The 26,016-nt window shown below is 35.6% G+C and overlaps 1 protein-coding gene across 1 annotated transcript in view; it reads right to left on the bottom strand.

Moving 5' to 3' along the window:
- Positions 1–26,016, bottom strand: part of SKIC3 (SKI3 subunit of superkiller complex) — a 76,936-nt gene that overhangs the window by 43,786 nt on the left and 7,134 nt on the right. Inside the window, exons 6-24 of the mRNA XM_065875030.1 lie at positions 22,970–23,068; positions 22,754–22,862; positions 15,752–15,892; positions 14,800–14,901; positions 13,817–13,956; positions 11,594–11,680; positions 11,399–11,502; positions 10,618–10,744; positions 9,795–9,974; positions 9,351–9,475; positions 8,172–8,425; positions 6,886–6,988; positions 4,520–4,696; positions 4,287–4,431; positions 4,045–4,123; positions 3,894–3,955; positions 3,724–3,780; positions 2,232–2,300; positions 99–173 (exon numbers count right to left, since the gene is read on the bottom strand). Coding sequence (XP_065731102.1) covers positions 99–173; positions 2,232–2,300; positions 3,724–3,780; positions 3,894–3,955; positions 4,045–4,123; positions 4,287–4,431; positions 4,520–4,696; positions 6,886–6,988; positions 8,172–8,425; positions 9,351–9,475; positions 9,795–9,974; positions 10,618–10,744; positions 11,399–11,502; positions 11,594–11,680; positions 13,817–13,956; positions 14,800–14,901; positions 15,752–15,892; positions 22,754–22,862; positions 22,970–23,068 — 2,235 coding nt within the window. The remainder of the gene's footprint in view (positions 1–98; positions 174–2,231; positions 2,301–3,723; positions 3,781–3,893; positions 3,956–4,044; positions 4,124–4,286; positions 4,432–4,519; positions 4,697–6,885; positions 6,989–8,171; positions 8,426–9,350; positions 9,476–9,794; positions 9,975–10,617; positions 10,745–11,398; positions 11,503–11,593; positions 11,681–13,816; positions 13,957–14,799; positions 14,902–15,751; positions 15,893–22,753; positions 22,863–22,969; positions 23,069–26,016) is intronic.

Here is a 26,016-nt window from a genome sequence, read left to right on the forward strand (position 1 = left end):
CTGCTATCATTAACATCTGATACCACTATGTATTCAATTTCTCAAGAAGGACAGTACTTTATTCATTAATGAATCCTGAAGAATGCTCAAATTCTTACGTGCATACTGAGTTCTGTAGTGTGCCTGAAGAGATCCATGGTGTCATAACTTCCAACTGTCTCTGCAATTAGAGCCTATAAAAGGAAAAAGGAGGCTCTTAATGTGTTTCAAAGGACTACTACTACTACTACTATTACTACTACCACTACTCCTACTAACAATAATAATAATAAATGAAACTCTTTGGAGGAACCAAAGGTTTACTAGCTGTGCTTAAAAGCAAAGTTAACTTCTTTTTCCATCTTGGCTACCGTATTCCCATAGATCAGAGGACCAGAATGACTTGTTAAATTAGCCCTTAAGCTGATAGATGCTTGCAGAACTCCATTTGCAACCAGGGAGTTAGTGAAATAATCCACGTAAAATTCCTCAGAACACTGATAAAGCTATGCTACCTTCTCCCTTCCCTCCCCCCCATCTATTCATACTGGTATTTGTCTGGATTAGAGTTGTTAATCACAGGGTCCCCTCAGATTCAACTGGAAAGCTTTTAAAAAAGAGATCCTCTCCCCTAGAAATCTAGCTTCCATAGATCTGGGTAGAGTCTCATCATGTTTATTTTTTAAAACTGCCTCAGGATTTTAAATATTATATCTATGCCACTGACTTCATAGATTATGTGATAGTTAAAATTACTTTCAAGCTCATCTATCTTTTATAAGAAAGCAGGGGTATTTTTTTAGTCATCATACATTACTAATTAAGAAATTAATATTAAGCCGTACTCTATTGTTACCATTTTAATTAAATCTACTAATTACCTCCTGAAATAAATTATTTTTAAGAACAGAAATAATTTAAAAATAAGAAAAGGGACTTCCCTGGTGGCACAGTGGTTAAGAATCTGTGCCACCATTAAGAATCTGCCTGCCAATGCAGGGGACATTGCAGGGTTCGAGCCCTGGTCCGGGAAGATCCCATAAGCCACGGAGCAACTAAGCCCGTGCGCCACAAATACTGAGCCTGCACTCCACAGCCCACGAGCTACAACTACTGAATCCGCATGCCACAACTACTGAAGCCCACGCTCTGCAACGAGAGAAGCCACTGCAATAAGAAGCCCACGCACCGCAACGAAGAGTAGCCCCCACTTGCCGCAACTAGAGAAAGCCCACGTGCAGCAATGAAGACCCAATGCAGCCAAACATAAATAAAATGTAAAATATAAATAAATAAGAAAAAAAATACTTAAGTAACTCTGATGAGCATCTCAAACCTACTGACCTACAGCAGTGTTAGTCAAAGTGAAGGCCCTGGACCACCAGCATCGTCCTCAGCTGGGAGCAGTTAGCAATGCAAATGCTCAGGCCCCCTGGGTCCAAAACCTTACATAGAGATTAGTGTAGTAATGCCACTGCTCCCAGATGCTACCACAGCTAATGGCAACAGGAGTTTGCCTTTCCTAACTCTGCATGTTTCACCGATTAACTAGAATCAGACCCAAGAGTCAAAGTATAAAAGAAGATATCTAATCCCTGATTAATGATTTTCTAATAGGGGTGATGCTCCCACTAGTCTCTGAACTGAAACAATCAACCACTTACTAATTTATTACAACTTCTCAACTAGACAAGACCTTGGAGCCCACTCAGGCCAATCCCCTTCTTTTTCAGGTAAGAAAAATGAAATCCAGAAGTGATATGTTAAGGTAAAACAATTAGTAAGTGACAGACTCAGACTAGTAACCTGATTCCTATTTGGCAGTACAAAAATCTAAACTTTGCTGGGGGCAGGGGGGCATTCATAAACAAGTACCAAATCAAATATGAAGATTTTACAGAAAATGAGAAAACATAATCAAAATGATCTTTGTAAATGTTCATTTTTTGATAAATGTATGTTAACAGAGTTCTAGGTTTATTTTTTAAGAATAATAATGGCAGAATTATGGTGTTCAAAGCCCCTCAAATCAAAGCTTAATCACTACAAGCTGTACAACCTTGGGCATGATACTTAGGATCTTTTAGCTTCAACTTCCACACACAAAGAGCCTAGCACGGCACCTGGCACAAAGCCCTCAAATGCTATCATTATTATCAGTGTTGTTTATATTGACACGTTATTTATACCACTTTCTATTAACATGTTAGTTATAAAACAGATTATTAATAACTATATGTTATATATCTTACTTGTCCAATCCAGCACATTAAATAAGATGGATCAAGGGATTGAGCCATTTTGAAAGCTTCATGAGCTTGCTAGGAAAAAAAGGCAAAAAATAACAAGCCATTTTATAAACTTTATATTAAAGCACTTATATTTAAAAAGCATAAGAGAATAAGAAAAGCCAGACTTGAAAACATAAATACAAATGAACCTAAAACTTCACTGTTTAAGCACAATTGGCAATGCTTACAACTATGTCTTAAATATAGTCATGAAAGAGTCCCGGATTCAACAGATTTCTCTACAGGCTTAGGGATTCTGGTCCTCAATGAAAGGGCACTGTAGGTGTCTACCTCATAGCCTGCAGAACTTTGAACCAATTACCCATCTATTTGCTAAGCCACAGGTCTGATGGAAATAATTAGAGAAGACTGAATCTATTCCCCTCTCTTGGAGCTCAACTGGGAAGATAAAAACTACCAACCAGTGAGGTCTGAGACCTGCTACTGGGCGAAAGGAGTGGTCAACATAAATCTGAGCTAAACAGTTAGGAAACTTTCAAGTTACCCCACTTGGACACTTTAAATCATATGCTTTTTTTTCTGCTACAAAGAATAACTTATTATATGCTGCTTTGTATTGTTTTCCCAATAATCTACCTATGTGTGGCAGGAAACAGTCTTTTTCTCATAAGAAAGTAAGCTCATGGGCAACAACTGCACCACACTACCATAAAACCACATTTGTAGCTTATTAACTAAGACTTATCTTTGTTTAAATTTTTAAAAAATATTTTCACATATTTTAAGATCCAAATTAATATTTTTCTTCATTCTATTTACAATCTTCTAAAGCAATCTCTGCAGTGACTTCATGTATCCCTGAGAATACCACTGAAGCTATTTTAAAAGGATGATATTCAATATACTGGCTGAAACACAAAACGGTACATACAGATGTGCTATTATATATAGATGTGTGGAAACTTCCAAACATGACCTATAAACATGCTCCCCATTACTGTAGTTCCAATTCTCTATATACAACTCTTCAAGTATGACAATTTACACCGTGGCATGTAAAGGGATTGATATCTGCTAAAGCCAAATCTAAATTACCAAGCAAAGGTTAAATTTAAGTTTCTAGAGAGTACTAATAAATGCCCTTACTTCATCATCCCACCCCCAACACAGCCTACATGGGACTCCTCTTAATGTGTAAAGGTAAAAAAAAAAAAACCAAATAATTCATAACGGAATTATTTTAACCTCCAAATGAAAAAAACAACATAATTATAAAACCAGAAACTTCTTGTGACATGAAAACGGAAATCTTACACATTCATTATTCAATATAATAAAGTGAATGCTATCAATGATCTAGCATATTAGAGAGCATGCTGGATAGATAACAATGTGCAAAGTATTTCTCCACAACAAGTTAAGGTATTACGAAGAGGACATATATAGAAAATGTTCTTTACTTTTAATAGGACAAAACAGACAATATATGTACCTCAATCTTTTCATTTGCAAGGTACAACACTCCCAAGTTTGTCCATGCAACAGCATTCTAAAAAACACACATATACAAAATTAGATCCCTTGTCTACACAGCAGTCTCAGAAAATCATTAACACTAAATTTTGAAGTTATTTTGCATAGACAGAGACACGTAACACTCACAATTTGTTCTGATTGGATTGATTTGATGAAACAGTGCTGAGCAAGGGCATAATTTCTAATACCTGAAAAATACAGATTTCGATAAAACTGAACTTTACTGCCTGAAAACAGGCAATCTTCTAAAAATATTGAAGTGTTACTCATTTCTTACCACTGTAACATGAAACTACACCAAGAGCATTCCAGTATAAGTGATTATTACTGTCAAGTCTCACAGCCTTTTTCAGACACTGAAAAGTAAAAGTAGATAAATTTTTCTCAGAATATCAGCATTTATATCAAGGTAAGTGTGGTTTTATGTGAAAACACTACAGAATTTACTTTATCAAAAGCATCTTTCAGAAAAGCCCTTAGTTTTTCAAAAAGTTTATGAAAAATTTCTCAAAACCATACATGCAAAGATTTCTCCAATAGCTCCGGCAGATCATTCGACTTGCTGCCTGTTTCTGCTAGATGTTGTGCTTGGCGATAATAATTAATTCCAAGATCACACCACGTGTTAGATGTAGACATCAGTTTTAATGCACGACCATAACACCTATAGAAATATAAAAGTGAATGTTATATTGTGTTATGATGTTCTAATTCGATTTGAATGTCATCCACTGGCAATCTTTGTAAATTACCTTCCGCCCAGATGGAGGAGCTCATTTTTCTTTAATACTTGTTTTCCTTCTTTCTGACCTAGGAGGACTCCTAAGACACTAACATTCACTTTAGATAGTGAGACAGCATACAGACTGGTACAAGCATCCCCAACTAGCTTCCAAAGGCAAGACACATCAGCTCGATGCTGCAGAGCCCTAAAAAAAAGAAACAGTGTGATTCTTACAAATTATTTCCAAAATGTATGGCGTTTATCTCCCTCACTACTACATACAATTAAAACAGAAAAAGTATACACACAATTTTGATTTAGTTCTTTAGCTAAATGCAGTAAATGCTTTACTGAATTCCTTCTAGCCATCTTATATCTTATCACCTCCTTATTATGAAGAAAGGAAGAGGGGAAGGAGAAGGAATTGACGGTTTTAAGTGACAGAAACTTTGCAAACATTTCTTTGGTACTCTTTATCATTTTTCTTAGAAGCAGCAGCAATCACATAAATAAATCAATAAATTTTCCAGGACCAATTTACCTTTAATACCGAATTTTTTAAACTATGCTTTTTGTGTTTGTCTATTTAAACAAAAAGCAAAGCAGTAAAGTTGGTAACTGTCTCATAGTTGATTATTATAAACTTAGGTTTTGCTTGCAGATCTTCCCTCACATATTAAAAAAAAAAAAAGGACTAGTAAATATAAAATATATTTGGTAGTCCAAAGGATTTTTACTCTCTGAGATCAAGAATACCAAAAATCTAAATATGAGAATGTGAAAAACCGTATTTATTGAAGCAAGAAAGACTCAGTGGACAAGCTCAAAAAGTAAATAAAAATATTAATTATGGTGATAAAGGGCACTTCTTTTTAGAATGAGAAAATCTCAGTTATTCATTTCTCTTCACTTTTCTCAAAATCTTACAAATAAAACACAGCAATTTCTCAATTAAGCTAAGTCTCGATAATCAGCTATCACAAACAGCTATGTTGCTGGCAGATGGGCAAGCAGATGGAACATTTTTCATAGCCTTTTCTACTCATGGAGTCCAGCCAAAAATCATTTTTCAATGTCTTCCTGAGAAACAAGATTAATTACTGCAGTCATCACTGAAAGCCCACTGTGAGGATCAGGAGGAAGGACACTATTTGTAGCTCTTTTGCCTAAATATCTTAGTGTAATTTCTAAACTCGACAGCATGAAAGAAGAAAACAGAGAGGAAAACAGAAAAGAAAACACTGGCAACTTTAGCAACCTAAACTCTTATCTCCTTTTAAGTTCAATAAAAAATAAAATATCTGTAAAGTGAAATAACTTCTATCACCCTTACACTAGAACTGTGGTAGTGTGAACTTTAAGTCTAGAAGTAAAGTAAATATAAATGTGGGGATATCACTTTAAAAGTTTTGTATACCTCCTCATAATTAGTTGTGAGTGTTATCCAGAACAAAATTCCCCAGACTCAGAAAGGCAGTATTTGTAGCTGAAGTATCATCACTCAAATGTTCACATTTACCCTTAAATACTAGTTCAAACAAATTACACCCCTCTTCACAACACCTTCCTCTTTGCAAAGAGCTATATGTATTACATAAGACGTGAAAAGTAGCAATAAAAATCAGTGGGAGAAAAGAATGAAGTTTTCATTTCAGATTTGGTTCATGTTCAAAGCAAAGCAATTCTAGAGCAAGCAAATCAACACGACACACAGGAGAGGGCAAGTAGGGAAAGAAAGGAAGTGAAGCACAAGAAAGATGTTTAAGAGCAAAAAAATTTAATTCTATGTCTAACTTGAGTACTTTTTAGTCATCTATCACAAATAACACTTCTACCTAACTAATGAATTTAGTTCTATAAAATAACCAGATTTACTGAAATCTTTCTGATTTATTTCTTGTTATTTGACATCACTTCTTTTCCTACACAGATTCTCTCCAGGAGCAATCAGATTGCTCATCTCCCTTCACCTTCAGCCCTACTAATTAGTCTAAGATGGGCCCTGATCACTGAATGTAAAGCCTATTGTGCACCTGAAGCCCCATTTTCCAATCAGTTCCAATTAGAGATACTTGCATCTCTAGGTCTCCTGAAAGAGAACAATAACACGTGGTACCCAAGCTGCTGCTCCACTAGCTCACTGCTTCTTCCTTCCCATCCTTCTCTATGCTTCCAGCATGTCAGCTGCTAAAAGCAAGAAATTGTATCTGTTCCCCAGTGCAAAATTAATACAATATGTATGTTACAGAATTAACTGACTAGTCTGTTACTCTTTTATGTTTGAGATTCTGAATAATGATTGCTATAGCTAACAGGATAAACAAAGCATGATTTCCTAAAATTGGCTTTATTATATAATACTAAGAAAATAGACTCATAAATAATGATACTAACCGAGTAAAATATTCCAGTGCTTTCTCTATGTAGTCTACAGCTTTTCCATCAAGATAATCAACTAGAGCTGCTTTTGCCATCATGAGATGGCATTCACCCAAACCTAAAATCAGGTAAGTTTGTAGTTGTTAAAATTATGTAAAAGAAACACTGAGAATGAACATCAAATAAATTCATTGGTGCTATATTACAGCCACTTTCCAGAAAACAAAACTTAATGGTATTTTATAAAAGTTATCTTTAAGCATGGTCTTGATGCATTTATTAAAGAATTCAAATGGCCGGGTTCTGCTGGAGTAAACATGTACTAAAAGATAAAAACTATCTATGGAACCTAAGAATTTCCTTGATTTTGGGCAAATTACTTACCTCTTAAAATCTTAGCTTTGAAAATGGGGATATTACCTAATAATATCTAATATGATGCTACTTGCTATCATATTACTATTTATTAGGTTGTTGTGAAACAAGATTTGACCTCTTTATATTCAAAACTATGTAGCAAACTATACTATCAAAATTAAATGAAACAGCAATTTCCTAAAGTGGCCAGTAAACATGTAATAAATGTGAGTTCTTCTTCTGTCAGGGAGTTTTATAAAAAAATTTTTTAAAAAGGGCTTCAAGGCCTAAGTTACATGTCACTTAAAACACACACTATTTCTGAATTAAACCCCCCACTGTTTCTTTAAAAAGGAAAAGGAAAAGGAGGGAAGCAAATATAATGAGCTCCAGGTTTTTGTTAATGGTTAGAAGTAATCATTAAAAAATTAATTAAATATGGATGGTGGTGTTTTACTTTAAATCACCGAAAATAATTTGTTAAGAAGGAACAGGTATCTATAAAGGAACTAAAATTAATTTAGATAATTACAAAACAATGCAAGTTGCCTCTAAAGTTCAAGAAGTTTAAAAATGAGATTCTGTAATTTACAAAGTAACTAAAAGGTATTAAGATATTCTGAGAATATAGTGAATTAATTATCAAAATATAAGAGCAGGGAAATTCTTGTTTTAGAGATCCGTTTTTAGATCCCACAGCTATCATACTATTTATCTAAAAGCTAAATCTCTATCATATTACTATTTATTAACTGTTATGAAACAAAATTTCATCTTTCTATATTCAAATCTATATAACAAGCTATATTATAAACGGTTCATACCGGACACTTGCTGTTGACTAAAGAAGTCCTTTTCAAGTTACTCGATACATTTAGAAATTTACTCAAGGATTTTATACTTCAGTATCACAAAAGACAAAGGAGCTATTAAAGAGAAATTACCTTTCAAAGCAGGCACATAATCTTCTTTCTTTTTAATGATCAGCTGGTATTGAGCTACCGCCTCTTTATATTTGCCTAGGATTTGCTGTATTGCTGCAACCTTAAACACACTGTATGTGGATTTGGGGTTCAGCTCACTGGCTTTTGTGAAGGATTTCAAAGCTGTTGTATAGCCACCTCTGCTTAAATATGCCTCTCCTAATGACTCCCAACAATTGAAGTCCTTTGGGTCTGCCCTCAATGCTGCCTGTAAACTAAAATTTCAAGAAAGAGTAAGAGAACTAAAAGTAATAGAACTACTTCCATATCTGAAAGAAAAATACAAAATAATTTAACTGAATCACACATATCCACGGTTCCTCCTATGGATAAAAGTGAAAAACCATATTTATTTAAAGCAAGTATACCTGTTCCTTTTATGACATGGGTTTTTTCATCCTAAGAAATTTTATTGTAATTTTAGAATGAATAAAAAAACAAAATAAATTTTTGAAGAAATGCTCACCAAAATTTATTTCCCTGGACTATGTAGGAGAACTCCAGTTTCCTATCCTACCAGAATAGGTATATATCTCAATATGCCTCATCACAGTCTATAAGCCCCCACCAAGCCTCCTACCAAAACAAGAGAGTTGAAAAATAGGAACAACAGGCATGCTTTAAATTTCTGAACAGATTCCAAACCCATGAAAAAAATTTTAATGCCTGTATTCTAGGTATTAACATAAATCAGAACAACTTTCACTCAAACGTATTTTCTTTACATGGTTCAAACCAAACTACTAAAAATGAGCTGCTCCAAATGCCCTTCAAGCTGCCAGTGTCTCCCCTTCCCCAAAACAATGCTTGTCAGTGGGAGAACAACAAAGATATTAACCTTGGCTTTTTATCATTCCTTAAATTTCTATTGAGAACGTGCTATATACATGATACTATTAAGACTTCACTTCCCTGGACGGCTCTCTCCTTAACACAAGGACATCAGTTAATGCAATTTTGTAATTCCAGTGCCGTGCAGATAGTAAGAACCAATGAACCATAAATAAATTTTGCTATTTCTTCCCTCGAAATACAGCCTGGTATGAGGCAACTTATAAGTTCATTTTGGATATAAATGGAGTTTAATTTAAGGAACCATTAGGCTGTCTATCAGAGGTTAAATATAGAAAGGTGCCTTACTCAGCCACTGCTTGAGAATGTTGACCAGCTTTTAAATAGTATAGTCCTCGCCTAAGCCAGGCCCATTTTGCCGCTCCAGCACTTGCCTTTTGAGTGACTGTTGTTAGGATAGCTAAGGCAGTTTCCTAATAAGAAGAAAAGACTAGTGTTAGAGATATTAAATATTATAAAAATACTGAACACTTATGTAAAGTAAACAGATATATTTTCATTTACCACTTTTGATTTTTTAAACTTACACTGGTATATACTGAACCACACTTTCAACATTAAGTAATTTAATATCTGCCAATAAAAAGAAAATTTACTCTATAAGCAGTGGCAGAAATATTTCTATAGCATCTACAAATAAAAATTTAAAAATAACTTTCAAGTACACATATAAAAATATTTCTATACTCAGGATAAAAAAAAAGACAAAAGTGTTTAAATTATTAGACATACCATCTCTTCAAGCTCTACACTTAAGTCAACTGCTGCAGCTCCAGATTCAGCATCAGTGTCATCTAATTCAAAAGCTTTCCTGTAACATCCACGGGCTCTGTTTCTATCTCCTACTACATCCCTGTAATAATGACCTAAATAGCAGAAAACTTTGCCCATGTATGTATCCAGTTTGGCAGCCTGAAAAATAAAAATTGATAATAACACAATATTAAAGTTTGTTTGGATGGGTCCCTTTAAAAACACAAAAGATAAATACACAGATTAAAGAATTAATAATTAATTAAAAATTAAATATACAAAAATATACCAAAACATCCTTTAACGTAAGATTTAAAGCAGACATGAAAACTGGCCATCACCAGTTACAGAAAACAAATATAAAAATACTATTTCTCTGCTAAAAGAAATGTGAAATTAGAGTTATTATTTCATCAATCTGTTTCTATGAGTCAAGATAGGAATGTAAAACTTCTAGCTGTTACACATCTAAAATATAAGAAGTTAAACACGTAGAAGTATATAAGACTCACATGCCAATAAAAGTACAGTGGAAATTACCCAAAAACAGTATTGTTTTCCAAAGGTACTTATGTCTCATTTTCTATAACACGTGTTTCTTAAATTAGTAACTTTTACATTTTTATGATTTAATTTTCTCCTTCAAAACCCATACAACATTCTCACAAAACCTTATGTGTGAAGGATGAAACACAAAAAAAAAAATCAGTAAAGGGTAATTTTAAGTACCTAACTTATGTGATTATTAGATTTGATTTCATAATGAATCCATTTCAACTAAGAACTAAATAGCATATGTTACCTTTAGAAAATGGGTAAGAGCCTTTGTTTTATCTTTTCTTGTTTCTTCACCCATAGACCAATATGTTAACCCAAGTTGGTAATGATATTCAGCAACTTCAGCATCTTTCTCAAGAGCTAGCTGAAAACTAAGTCACAAAAGGGAAGAAAGGAATATTCAGATAAATAGATAGATAGATAGATTAAAAAAAAAAAATAGGAGACACCTAGTTGGAACAATCAAAGTTTGACTTATTCAAGGATGGTAAATTAGAAGCAAGTCATTACTTTAGGATATAGATCATGAGAAAAAAAAATGATTAGAAGAGGAAACCAAACTTAAAACCAAACATTATACATGCTTACTGAACATTATGATCAGCTAATGAGATTTCAAACCCATCATGAAATTTTCTATAGTTACTGTGCTACATGCTAAATACATTTCTTAAAAATACTAAGGCTGGGGGCTTCCCTGGTGGCGCAGTGGTTGAAAGTCTGCCTGCCGATGCAGGGGACACGGGTTCGTGCCCCGGTGAGGGAGGATCCCACATGCCGCGGAGCGGCTGGGCCCGTGGGCCATGGCCGCTGAGCCTGCGCATCCGGAGCCTGTGCTCCGCAACGGGAGAGGCCACAACAGTGAGAGGCCCGCGTACCGCAAAAAATAAAAAAAAAAACTAAGGCTTACAAAGATCAAATTTATGCAAAACTAGATCTTTATCAAACCCATTCATTTTGAATTTTTCAAGAAATATTAAATTAAGATAGGACTAGGTTTATGAGCAATCTAAATACATCCTTACCATTTTTCTGCTTGTAGATAGTCCTTTTTGGTAAAATGAATCAAAGCCTCCAGGGCATGAGCTTCAGCTAGGTCAGGGTAAGAAGAGAGAAGGTCTTCCATAATCTATAAAATATATATCTATCAATTCCATATCCAGATAAAAATAACTTTTAACTTAAAAAAAAAAACCCTCAGTTTAAATGAAAACACCAACCTTTGAAGCTTCATCTAATGAGCCTTTGTTCAGATAGGCCAAGCCTTTGAGAACCAAAAGTCCTGGGATATTATTTGCATCAGAAACCTAGGAAATAATTGTAAAGAACTGCTATAAATCTCCTACAACACAATGCAGCAATGTTTTGCTTTAACTAAAGAATGACCATGGTATAAAGACTTAGAGGTCCTGATTTCTATCACTATTAACACTTCCATTCTTTGCAATCTTATTAAAGAAAATTTCAAATACATTAAAAAAATTAGAGAACAGCATAATGAACCCACATGTACTTATCATCTAGTTTCAAAATTATTAGCTCAAAGCCAATCTTTTCTCATCTATACCTCCACCCATTTCACCACACTCCTGCTTAGATTACCCCAGAAATTATAGCTTTTCATCTGATAGTTTAGTATCTGTATCTAAAAAATACGTTTATTTTTAATAACATAATCATACTACCATTATAAACAAAACCAACAATACATCCTTAACATCATCAAATAATTAACCAGTGTTCAAATTTATCAGTTGTCTCATAAAATATTTAAAGAATTTGTTTTAATCAAAATCCAAATAAGGTACATACATTTCAACTGGCTGATATATCTCTTAAGTCTCTTTTAATCCATAGGATTCCCTTCCATCCTTTTTTTTCTCCCTTAAAATTTAACTGTTGAAAAATATGGGCCACTTTCACAGTTTCTCAGAGTCTGGCTCTTGATGATTGTATTGTCATGGTATTGACATGTTCCCTGGTCCCCTGTATCTTCTATAAATTAGTAGGTCTAGACCTTTGATCTGATTCAGGTTTGATGTTCTGGCAAGAATACCTCATGTGTACTTGCAGCTGGTTATGTCTAGTTGTCTCTTTTTCTTGTAATGCTAAGCAACCATTGATCCTCAATGCCTAGATCTATTAATTCATTATGGACCGCAAAATGGTGATTTCCTAATTCTATCATTCCTTCTTTCCTTATTCGATGGCATACTTCAACAAAGAGAAATTTCCCCTCCTCTATCTATTTGATCATTCTGAGGAACAGTTCATAAAGGAAACATAGGATAAATACTTCGATTTTTTCCAATTGGTTCCTTAGCATCCTTCAAAGATTCACTATACTGAGGATGACTTGTTGATTTTTTTTGGTATCGTCATTAACACATGGATTTAAACTTAAATGATGTGCTTTAATCCACTGCAGTTACTACTGCTCAAACCATCCCCTCTTTAGCCAGTAAAAATCAATTCATGCTAGCTCCTGAGCACTTCTGACATAATTCTAATAGCCTTTTATGGTTTCATTGGTTTCTAGCATTATAAGGTGTCCTGGGCTCATCTTGTACATTTTCTTTCTCAGACTTGGATTCTACCAGTTCTTCAAGGAACTTTTCATTTGGTTTTTGTTTTTTTGTAAAAAAAAAAAAAAAAAAGAGTATGGAAAGACCTCTCCAAAGCATTCACCCAAAACACACTATTGGTGGAAGGCAAGTATTGAGAGAAAACAAGAAAATAAGATATCTGTTCTTGAAGGATCCTGACAACTGTTCTAATTTTAAAGAAAAACTATGAAATGCAAAGCCTTTTGAAACATAAAAAACAATGATTTTTTATAAAAATTCAGCTCTGCAATATACTGAGTGATATAATTTTAATTTCATACCAAAAATAGCCTTTATCTGAAAAATATCTTTATATTGTTAAAGGCACCATGTTGTTATAATTCATAATTTATTAGTTTTTGCTAGGAAATTTCAAACTGCTTGAATCAAAAACAGTAAGAAATCAGTTTCCTTCTTAAATATCAATCTTTCTCAGAGTGTTTTTTAAGTTGAATAAAACAAGCAACATTCTCTACCATGAAGCTACAAGTGTCCTTAATAATTCTTGTCAATAATCTATGAAATATTTTCTGGAGAGAAAAATTTAGAATACCAAATTAATAATAATCAAGTATTGATAACCCAAGAGGGCAAAAAGAGAAAAGGAGAATAAGAGCAAGAACTAAAGAATGAAATTGCATCATATGAAGAACATTGTAAGTACTTAACCAAGAGGCAAACAAATAACTTTAGGAGTTTCCAAAAAGTGCAGAGGTGGTGAATTCATACCTCTAACATAAAATTTTTGTAAGTAAATATTTGTGGTAAGCAAAGAGTGGTTGATGCCTGGTTGACCGAAAACTAAATAAGGTGAAGGGAAAAATGCAATAAGACTACCTGATCAAGAGTACGAATCGCTTCCTCTGAAGATTCATAATCTGAGAGTTTAATCAAAGCCTCTGCTTTCAAATGAAGACAAAGATTCTTCTGATGAAGATTGCCACCAGACACACCAAGATTATCTATGTTCTTCAGAGCTGACAAAATTAAAGACATCTGAATGAAGACAATCGTATCACTTCACTTTGTTTTTTCTTTTTAAGGGTAACATATAACAAATTGTAGATATAGATAAACTGTCAAAACAATATACATGAAGAATAATTCAAAGCTAAATATAAATTCTTCCCTGAACTCTTTATGAAAATATCTGAATTTGAAACAGAACAGATCAAAATTTAAAACCTCCATCTTCACGTAACGTATAATAAAACTGAACATCCTGAAACACAACAATGGCTGTCTATATCTGCTACATAATAGAGGTTAACCCTTAGCCAAAGCATCTGTCACAAAAATAGCACATTAAGGATAATGGAAGGGAAAAGAAGCTGAATTAGGATGAACCAAGGTAAACTGTTTCCCAACTGCAGAGGCAAGGTCACCAGCCAGGCCAAGAGCAGTGCATCATTTCTCTGATTTCTTACCCCACACCTGACCTACGTGAGCACATGCAGATAGGCTCTAAGATACCTCTCCTTGTCCATTACCTACATTGAAGGAATCAAGAATCTACGTTAGAGTGAAGGTCACAGGTCACATAAGAAGCTTCCCTGTTACAAAGACAGAGCATCACCACACAAGCTTAAACTGACTTTGTCAAAATTCCAAGTGTAGGAAACTTTTGATAAATACTCATTGCTGGTTTAAAAATATAGTAGTAGACATGCACACAGACTTGGTGTGGTTTTTTTTTTTTTAACCTCCTCAATGAAATTTAAATTAGTTGGTAACTTAAAATACAAAATAAAGCACCATTATCATTCTCCTTTAAGATGAAAAGAAACAGCGTTGGCCACCCTGGAAGATGTCAAGAATACCTTGATTGCATGAAAGAACAGCTTCCTTAGGTTTATGCATTCTGACTTGGGCTTCTGCCAGATGATACCATCCAGCTGTGCAGAGAGGGCTTTCCTTTAACCCTAAAAGGATAACAGTAATCACAAAATCCAAGGTTTCCATTATGACTGAGAGGAATGGCACCACAATCTACTCCCCAAATCAGACTCCTCCCCGCTCCCTTGTAGTCCATATCTAGTCAGTCACAAAGTCACATTGATTCCACGGCCCACCACTTCAGTTCAGACCTCCATTATCTATCCCAGATCAATGCAAGTGCTTGCCATCTACTCCAATTCATTCTCTATACTGTGGCCAGAATACTTCTAAAAATACAAATGGGATTATGAAATTCCCCTACTTAAGACTTTCTGCTGGTTCCCAGCTGCCCTTTGGATAACATGCAAACCTCTTAACAAGGTTTGCAAGGCCCCTTTCCAGCCTCAATTCTTGTCCCCTCCTGCTCCCATACTTTATTTTCAAATCTTGCTGAACCATCAGGAGTTCCCTGAACACCAGCTTTTCTCTCACCTCAGGCTATTTCAACTCTTGGCCTAAAATGCTCCTCCCGCTGCCAGGCTTGTATTTGTCATTCAGACCTCAATATGAAAGAGAGTTCATCCAGAATTGTCATACCTGATAAGACTAAATTAAAGCCTCCTAAGCATGGAGATAGCATCCTTATTTTACATGGAGATAGTATCCTTATTTTACAAACGAAAACACTGAGACACAAAGAGTTTAATTAACTTTCGTAAGGTCTTGAAATTAGTGAGTGGCAGAGTTGGAATTCAAACTTAAGCAGACTCCAGAGTATTTAAGTACATTTTTTTGCTGCTATCCTAAATATATATATTCCTTAAAGAAAGGCCCAAAGATAAATGCCTGCTAACAACTATACCTCATGTTATACGTTGCACACTGAACACTCACCTTCTGTTAAGCTCCTAACAGCATCTTCGTACTTTTTGTCTTGTAATGCTTTAATGCCTAAACCAATGAGACCTAGACCACTTTTTGAATCCATTTCCACTAATCTACAACAATACTGTTCTCCCTCATCAGTAAGGCTTCCTGGAATTAAAAGAAAAAGTTATTAGCATACATGTAACAATATGTGCCCAAACCTGTACACTTAAATGCCAAGAGCTGTCTTACGCATACACTTCCATATCTCGATTCCAGGAATTTGAAACTTAAATAGACCAACAAATGTAGAAAACATTAACATCTCATAAAGAAAATGATGTTCCTTCTTCTTCTTAAATACCAGAAGTAGAAACCACTTTACACACAGCAGTATGGGTAAACTGAACTTGCTGTCGTACTCAAGGGTTTCAAGCAAGAAACCTACTGCTACTTGCCACAAGGCTAAGACTCAGCCCGCTGTGTGCCACTGGGTCTCCCTTTGCTATTCAGCAATAAGAACTTTGGTTGTTAGATGAAGGAATCCCTGTCAAAGGACAGTATCTTTGCCAGCCTCTCTCCCTGGACAACAACGTGCTGCTAGAGATGCGGCAGCCAAGATGCCAGATGCAGTGGACTCTTCCAGCAGCCCAGGATCAAAAGACAGCCTACTCAGCAGGATCCTGAACAAAGACGTAGTCACATTCTTCTTAAGTTTACATTCAAAACTTTCTTCTCCTATATAAGTTAACAGTTAGGCTTATGTAGTAATCATCCAATGCCTACATTTTGAGTTTATTTTGGTAAAAAAAATTAGTTTAAAAGACACTGTAGGTTCTGTTATATTGTATTTCCATTTTCTCCAACCTCAATCATTCTCAGAATTCCTGTTCCCAGAAAAGCACAAAAACAGGTGGAAAATATGATTTCTGTTTTGAGAATAAACTGGAACTACTATTGACCACTTTAATAAGTTGTTTAATCACATACTGAAATTCTTAAAAAGTAATTGAGACAGTAATTTACAACTTGAAGCAATAAATAAGGGGAACAAATAAAAATAAATTATCTGAAAAAGAGACCTGATGCTTTAATATCTCTATAAAACAGCCCCAAACCACATATGGAACCACTATTTCAGTAACAGATGTCAAAGGTGAATTCTTTGCATGATACCATTTAGCTTATATATTTCAAAATTTTTAAAACCAGATATATAACAATGTATATAATCCCTAAGTAATATTTTATATATTAATTTAGAAGTCCAAGTCAGCACCAAAAATCCTAAGAATTCATAATGGCTAAAGAATTAAAACTTCAATACTGTTTGGTGAAATATGAGAATAAACTGGAAGAAATACTATCTTGGTTAATAAGCCAGTAAAAAAGACACAAGCCTGCTTCTAGACAAGAATTTCCCTTCCATCAATATGTTCTCACTATCGCTTCCATAAATATGAATTCCAAGAATAGACATGCCTAGTTCCATACACCCTATATCCTCCAAAAGCAAACCACTGGGGCCTTCCCCCCGCCTTTTATATCCAGCGGTATTGTCTAAACTAGATATCAAAATAACCTCAAGGACTTGTTAAAACAAAAAATGCTGAACCCTACTCTCAAAGTTTCTGATTCAGTAGGTCTGATATTAGACCTGAGAATTTGCATTTCTAACAAGTTGTCAGGTGATACTGATGCTACTGGTCCAGAGATCATACTTTAAGAATCACCAGTCTACAGTATTTAGCAATACCATATACCAACTGTATTACTAGCTTTATAACATACATACCCTGCCTTTGTTGCCTCTGTAGCTAAACAGTAATTTCTGAAGGGTAGGGACTAGTACAGTACCTTGTACATGTAGCCATTCATTAAATATTGTAATGATCCTTTAAAAATACCGTTATGAATTGATGTCCCAAAAGGCTTAGTCTATTAATAGGTAAAGGCTGAGAATTACTATGGAAAATTAAAAACATTCACCATTCTAAAAAATAAAATAAAATGGCTACTAAAATTTTACCTTCAATTTCTATCCAACTGAGTCAAAACTCTCTCTTACTCCACAGAAACACAATTCATGATAGTCTATCTTGGCTATAAAAACTGCCCTTATTACAGAAAACACACCTGGGATGAAAAGAAGAAAAGCCAATCATGCATCTTTTCTAAAAAATCATCCATATTTAGGGTAACTAAAAACTGCACACAGGTGAGCAAAGTGTGAATAGGCAGATGAAAATAGTTTCCAAAAGGTCTAGGATTAACACAAAAATCTTTTAAACAACGTAAATTTTCCTAACATATTCCCCTTTGCTAACATCTGGGAGCACAATTATAAAAGCAAAAAGAGATTCAAGGAGACTATATTCACGTCTAGCCCTGGATAACATACTCTCTACATAAGACCAAGTGGCACTTAGAGGATTTCTCTACAGTGTTCACAAAAACCATCAACAGTAATAACAACACTAGTGATCCTGTGTAAAGAGACAGGAATATTCTAGCTTCAACTCTCAATCCACTTCTTCTCCATACTAAGTCTTGTTGAAAATACTACCTAAATAAATGTGGAGGATAAAACCAGAAAGGAAATAGACTTCATTGTTTTTGAATAGAAAAGTGTTTATTTAACTTATCTGCTCTTTTTAACATTTAAAAGAGTCTAAGATTCCAGATTTAGTGACTTTAGAACAGTTTGTGAATATTATTTTTATTTGTCAATAAGGCAAGGTAGACTTGGAGCTGATAAAAGATGTTCTGAAAAGGTTCAGAGTAGATGCTCAGTAATACCTATAAGAATTCTGTTTCCTAAAGTTTATCACAAAAAAAGGCAAGAGGTTTTTTAAAATAACTAATTTATTTCTGACATCCCAAAGAAATCCAACAGTGCTGTAGAATTTTTCTTTTAAATTAACCTAGCTTGGCGGGAGAAAAACAACATGTACTCATTTTTTAATTTCCACCTGGATTTTCTAGTATTTCTGGAACAGAAAATCTTAAACTCTTTTCTGTTTGGATTTGAAGAAACAAGCTTTCTTATCCTCCTGCATTTCAGCAATAAAGCAAAACAAAATAAATCAAAAAGGTCATTTAGCATGAAATAACATTTCATCAGATGACAACTGTGAAAGCTATTCACTACTTGTTATGTGAAGCTTTATAAACTGAGTCATTTTGCAAATGAGTCTTCAAGCCTCAACATACAAAGGAGGACAAAAGAGAATGAAATATATTTGTCCCCAGTGGAAAAGAACCCAGTGATTAACTGCTGTGAGGCAGCAAATTCTGCAGGCACTAAAGTACTCTGGGGGAGGATAGATCAGCCTTTAAGAGACCTCACAGATTTTCAGAAGTTATTAATACATAGAAAGTTTGGCTTAAAGGAGCAATGAAAAGAAGGAAAAAAAGAAATCATTAAGCACAGCTTCCTACTCTCCTACATTAACTATTAAACTTCCACCCCAAAATAATGCTTCAACTCAGAATGTACCTAAGCCTGAATTGCCCCATTCCACAAATCCTTACATCCAACATTTCGGCAGGGAAAGAAGTCTTCCTTGGAGTACCATACATGTAAATATCCACCTACCCACTCCCTTTGCCAGGACATTTGTAATTCTGCAAAATACCCATCCCCAAACCCTCTTTGAGAATGTTTTGTGGTTTTTTTCCACAAAAATCAACACTCTCTCTATACAATCTGATAATCCCTTTGCTATCTCTTTACTAAAACATTTTGTCAAGTACTGAATTTATGGGCAAAACTCTGCAGACTATTTGTTGAGCCTATTGCTTCTATAATTTTGTAGGCTTTTTGATATACTAGGGCATATTTACTCAACAAATCTACATTATAGGCTTATATGTACCTATTAAGAAAACATTTGATCAGTCCTCAAAAAGAAACATCAGTGTATCTTCTTGTGCCAATTAGCATGTAAGCACGTCAAGAATGAGGGAATGGCACAAACCATGAATAGCTGAACAGGAACAGAGAGAAAAGGGTGAACAGCCAAGAATTTCACAATAGCAGAAAAAGGGATGAAGGGATGAGTACCAGAGGCCACACAATAAAGAAAATCAGTCCACTTATCTTGGGAACACACTGGGTCTCATGCTAAAAGTTGAAGAAACTGGGTGACTTAGAACTATGCTTCCTATTAGAGGAAAACAAACAAACAAAAAAACCACACACAAAAAAAATCATAGAAGTCTTCCCTGGTGACTCAGTGGTTAAGAACCCGCCTGCCAATGCAGGGGACACGGGTTCGAGCCCTGGTCTGGGAAGATCCCACACGCCGCGGAGCAACTAAGCCCGTCCACCACAACTACTGAGACTGTGCTCTAGAGCCTGTGAGCCACAACTACTGAAGCCCGCGCACCTAGAGCCCATGCTCTGCAACAAGAGAAGCCACCGCAATGAGAAGCCCGCGCACCACAACAAAGAGTAGCCCTCGCTCAATGCAACTAGAGAAAGCCCGCGCGCAGCAACGAAGACCCAACACAGCCAAAAATAAATTAATTAATTAAAAAAATATCATAAGCATGCTTCCTGTACTGAAAGTCTCTTAGCATGCCTCTTCCTCCTTGACCTCAAGGCAACGTCCATAACATTAACTAGCCCTTTCTTCTTGAAACTCTCCTGCCAGAAGAGATACTGCAATTCTCTTTCTCCTCTAAAAGCCTACTATCCCCCTCTCACACTTCCTCCTCTTCTCCCTTAAATGAAGTCAGTCCGTCCCTGGATTGCTTCTTTTTATACCTGCTAACCATTTCTTCCTACTCTTTTCCCATTGCTGTATTCTAAGTTCCAATTCAATCACTCTGATTAAAAAAGACAGCCCTGGGCTTCCCTGGTGGCGTGGTGGTTGAGAGTCCGCCTGCCGATGCAGGGGACACAGGTTCCTGCCCTGGTCCGGGAAGATCCCCACATGCTGCAGAGTGGCTGGGCCCGTGAGCCATGGTCGCTGAGCCTGCGCGTCCGGAGCCTGTGCTCCGCAACGGGAGAGGCCACAACAGTGAGATGCCCGCGTACCGCAAAAAAAAGAAGACAGCCCTACCAAAGGCCTCCTAATCATAAAATTATTTGCTCAATCTCTCAAGACAGACCTCCTTTCTGAAATGCTCTTTCCTTGCCTTCCGTGTTGCTTTGCATCGGCTCCCCCACCTTCCTCTCTGACCCTCTTTGCTTCTCTGTCCTCCATCCCCTCTTCCCCCTCTTCCCCCTCTTCCCCCCTTTCCCTTCAAGGCAGCCAACACTGCCCAAGGTACAGTTTTCACCTTTCCGCCCTTCAGGCATCCTCTGAAGTCATCCACTCCATTCACTTTCACGTACACGCAAACGGCTTCTAAACCTTGTTGATCTCTCATGGGCAAATCCTGATGAACATTTCCCTCTGAATGCCCATTAACAGCTCCTCTCAACAACTTACCTTTCGTACAAACCATCATTCCATATTAGTGCAACTTTTCAGGAGAGTTGAAAGTTAAAATTGATTTCTCCCTCCCTTCACCTCTAAGAAATCTCTTCCATTTTTGCATTCACCTGTTACTTTCAATTGCTGCTATCATATTCCCAGTTCATTCATTCCTAGCATCACTTATTCTACCCAATCTAGCCTATCTTCTGTACAATCTATCCTGCACACCATATTAGTTTAAGATTTTATACTTCATAAATCTACTCACTACAACACTTTTAATGTTTTCTTTCCTCATGTTAGTGAAAACTGCTCTTGCACGTGTATCTTTGACTCAGTTAAAGTAAGGAAAAGGGGGTCTGCTTACTTCTCACCATAAAAAAATCCAAAACTGAAGAGTTCTGGACTTTAATTCAGACACCAGGGGGAAAAAAAGTACAAGTTGGACTTACAAGGGAAAGTTAGAGTGGGGAGAGCCAAGATAAGTGCAATGAGACTTTTGTAACAGGAATTTTCCCTCATTTATCTCAAGCAGTTGTTTTCAACCATTTTTCAATTATGAAACATGCGATGGTCATTAACATACAAAGCATTCCCATGTCTATACTCATTTAGCAACAAAGTGAAAAAACTTAAATGGATTAGGAAAGCTCTGCAATAATTTACAATCACTACCACACTGGTGCTGGTACTGTTATTTCCATTCCAATGACTGACTTCTATGAATTATATTCCTATCAGGTGAATATAGGAATGGACAGGAATGATATTCAAATTCTTTTTAAAACACCTATTCAGCACAGACACTGGCAAAACAGACAGCAGCTATTGTGAAAACCAATATGGTCAACATCCTGTAAACTGACAAGCACAAGATATCCACAGCTACGAGTTTTGGCAACTCCCAGAAGGCTAACTGCCATCACTTCTCTCTCTTCCCCCAACAAAAGTACACAAAGAAGCAACAGCATGAAGCATACACTAAGACACACTCTCTGACTTGAATCTGCTCTGTTTAATTAAAAAAGTAGATCATTCACAAACTTCATCACTTTATCATACTATAGTATTTGTAACAAATGTCGTTGTGACCTTGACATACCACATAACATCAACACTGAGAATGTTAATCTTTTACAAAATCTTTTGCATGACATTCATATCCCTGTGTAATACAGTCTAACTTACTTAATCAAAATATATCTTAGTTATTCTTTCTACTACAGCAAATAGAACTATTTTACTATTCCCCAAAACCACACCTAGTCCCATTCCTCTGCTCATGCCATGTGGTGTATCTTTCACCTTCTCCTGTTCATCTAATTTCTGTGGAAAATTCAAGACCTTCTTCAATTCTTACCTTCAAAAATACTTCACTGATCAACAATAAACTCAGTAGCTCATAATTCGTCTGTGTCACTATACCTTCCTGTATTTCTTAGCCTTTTCATGTGCACAAAGAATACATATTGTACTTCCTCTCATGTCCAGAAATACTGAAACAATGCCTTACACACAATGGGCACTAAAACAATTTTTGATTCATGGCAACATCACTCTCACACCTCTGGGACACACAATATAACAAAGAATAAATTACCTGTTTCAATTAAATGCAAACAAAGCACTTCTAATGGATACTGTACAGTAGGATAGATGTTTATCATTCCTTCACAAGCCTTCTTCAACCTAGCAGTCTCATGAGGAAACTTGAAAATATAAAAGTAAAATAAAGTGAGTAGCAGAAAAATATACTTGTGAGCACTTTCCTAATTAGAATAGAAAGTCACGTTAGAGATTTTAAAAATCAACTTACTTTGGATAAACATTGAATGAAATGTCTATAAAGCACCTGGTGATCTTCACTAGGAATCTTATCTGATAAGTCCAGTGCATTCTCAAAAGCAGTTAAGAGCTGAAACAAAGACACAAAAAGCTATTAACTGTAGCACACTTAAATGACAAATACAATAAATAGTTGAACACAAAAGACTTACTTATACAAACCATACCCTTAACTAGTAACTGCAAATGTGTTTTATTGTCTAGCCCTACAATTTCAATGAGGAAAAAAATGTATAATTAAGTTTGAATACATCTAACTCCAATTGGCCAGCAGACTGCACTGAACTACTAAGGGATAACTATAAATTAGCGACATTAATTTAACAAAACATTCTTGTAAGTGCTTGCTGCTCCCTACTAACTAGTTGAGAGGTACAGTCTCATATGTTAGTGTAGCTGTTACTGCTCAGATCACTTTTAAAACATCTCTTCTGAAGCCACCAGCACAGTCTTTGGAACATCTTCAGGATAGCATATCTTCAATCTCAAAAAAAAATTTTTATTAAGTTATATTTTTGGTAAAAAATCAGAGATATGACTGAACTATCATGAAATCATTCTTCTTACATAGTAGTATTAACTGACTTTGAAGAAAATTCCAAAAGAAGCCTCCTAAATATTTCCTCAGCAAGGACAGCAATACCAGAATCCAAGGCAAGCACTTCAAAAAATACCATTCATGGGACTTCCCTGGTGGCGCAGAGGTTAAGAATCCGCCTGCCAATGCAGGGGACACAGGGGGTTCGAGCCCTGGTCCAGGAAGATCCCACATGCCACGGAGCAACTAAGTCCGTACGCCACAACTACTGAGCCTGCGCTCTAGACCCCGTAAGCCACAACTACTAAGCCTGCACTCTAGAGCCCGCGAGCCACAACTACTAAAGACCACATGCCTAGAGCCCGTGCTCTGTAACAAGAGAAGCCACCGCAATGAGAAGCCCATGCACCGCAACAAAGAGTAGCCCCCGCTCACCGCAACTAGAGAAAGCCGGCACACAGCAACGAAGACCCAATGCAGCCAAAAATAAATATTTTTTTAAATATATAATAAAAATAAAGAATACCATTCATTTGGTTACGTAAGTTCTACATTTTTCAAAATGAATTTCCATGACTTTATAATAAAAATTCCTAATACAGTTCACCACCTCAAATTTTCATTTTAAGGTATGGTATAAAGTCTGCATAAATAAGTAAAATTTTACTGTGCTAATAAAGTTTAATGATCTTGCAAAAAAAGAAAAAAAAAAGAAGAAGCCTAACAAACAGTCTAGCATAACACGTTAAAAAAAAATAGTAATGAAATTAATCCACGTGGTAAATATGTGATACATTTTTTTCTGAACAGACTTAAATAAGGCAGAGTATCACTAGCATTCAAGGTGAAAATAACCCTCCCCCCAAAAAAATCCTTTTATCCTATTTAACAATTAGAAATCAATTCTTAAAATGATAAGTGTAATTAGTTCTCTTTCATGGAGGAGTATAGTGTAGATAATTCAAAATATTTTTACTTATTTTGACATGTGTTTGATATCCTGGTAACTGATACTATTTTAAGGAAATAAGTCATAATATGAAGACACGGTTTAAAAGAAGTCAATAAGTCACCTAATTTTGTCAACGTTCAATTTTTTTCCACAACTGAATCTATACACAGATAAACCAATACACAAACAAATGCAAATCTTATTCTCATGTTTTTATTCCTACCACTTAGGACATGCCTGACATATAGTAATAGGTTCTCCATAAATATTTTCTAATTAAAGGAACAAATTAATGAGTGAACAAATGAACAAACATATAAAGAAATGAGCTTCGAATCCTATATGGAGTCTATAATTGTTCACATTTAAAAATTCTATTAAATTTAGCAAGTGTACATTGAATGTCTATTTACTATAATATGAAATTAAGTTTACTTTTAAACTTACAAATATAAAAAAATAGAATGATGAAAATATTTTCCAATTACGGTTCAAAACCAATAGGTTTTTTTAAGTCTTTTTTAAAAAGTCTTTTCAATTACTTGAAAATGTGTACATTAAAAAAGAATATTTCAGGCTTTCCTGGTGGCGCAGTGGTTGGGAGTCCGCCTGCCGGTGCAGGGGACGCGGGTTCGTGCCCCGGTCCGGGAGGATCCCGCATGCCGGGGGGCGGGTGGGCCCGTGGGCCATGGACGCTGGGCCTGCACATCTGAAGCCTGTGCTCCACAATGGGAGAGGCCGTGACAGTGAGAGGCCCCCGTACCACAAAAAAAAAAAAAAAAAAAAAAAATTTCTAGGTATAAGTACTCTAAATACTAAATATAAATACTCTAAATAAAATACTCTACAACCAACAAGGGATTAAGCTCCAAAATATACAAACAGCTCATACAGCTCGATATCAAAAAACAAACAACCCAATCCAAAAATGGGCAGAAGCCCTAAATAGAAATTTCTCCAAAGAAGACATACAGATGGCCAAAAACCACATGAAAAGATGCTAAACACCACTAATTATTAGAGAAATGCAAATCAAAACTACAATGAGGTATTGCCTCACACGGATCATAATGGCCATCATCAAAAAATCTACAAACAATAAATGCTGGAGAGGGTGTGGAGAAAAGGGAACCCTCTTGCACTGTTGGTGGGAATGTAAATTGGTGCAGCTACTATGGAGAATAGTATGGAGGTTCCTTAAAAACTAAAAATAAAACTACCATATCACCCAGCAATCCCACTCCTGGGCATATACTCAGAGAAAACCACAACTCGAAAAGATACACATACCCCAATGTTCATTGCAGCACTATTTACAATAGCCAAGACATGGAAGCAACCTAAATGTCTATCAGCAGAGGAATGGATCAAGAAGATGTAGTGTATATATATACAATGGAACATTACTCAGCCATAAAAAAAGAATGAAACAATGCCATTTGCAGCAACATGGATGGACCCAGAGACCGTCAAACTGAGTGAAGTAAGTCAGACAGAGAAAGACAAATATCATATGATATCATTTACA

Source organism: Phocoena phocoena, chromosome 3, assembly GCF_963924675.1.
Source record: "Phocoena phocoena chromosome 3, mPhoPho1.1, whole genome shotgun sequence".
Classification (NCBI taxonomy): domain Eukaryota; kingdom Metazoa; phylum Chordata; class Mammalia; order Artiodactyla; family Phocoenidae; genus Phocoena; species Phocoena phocoena.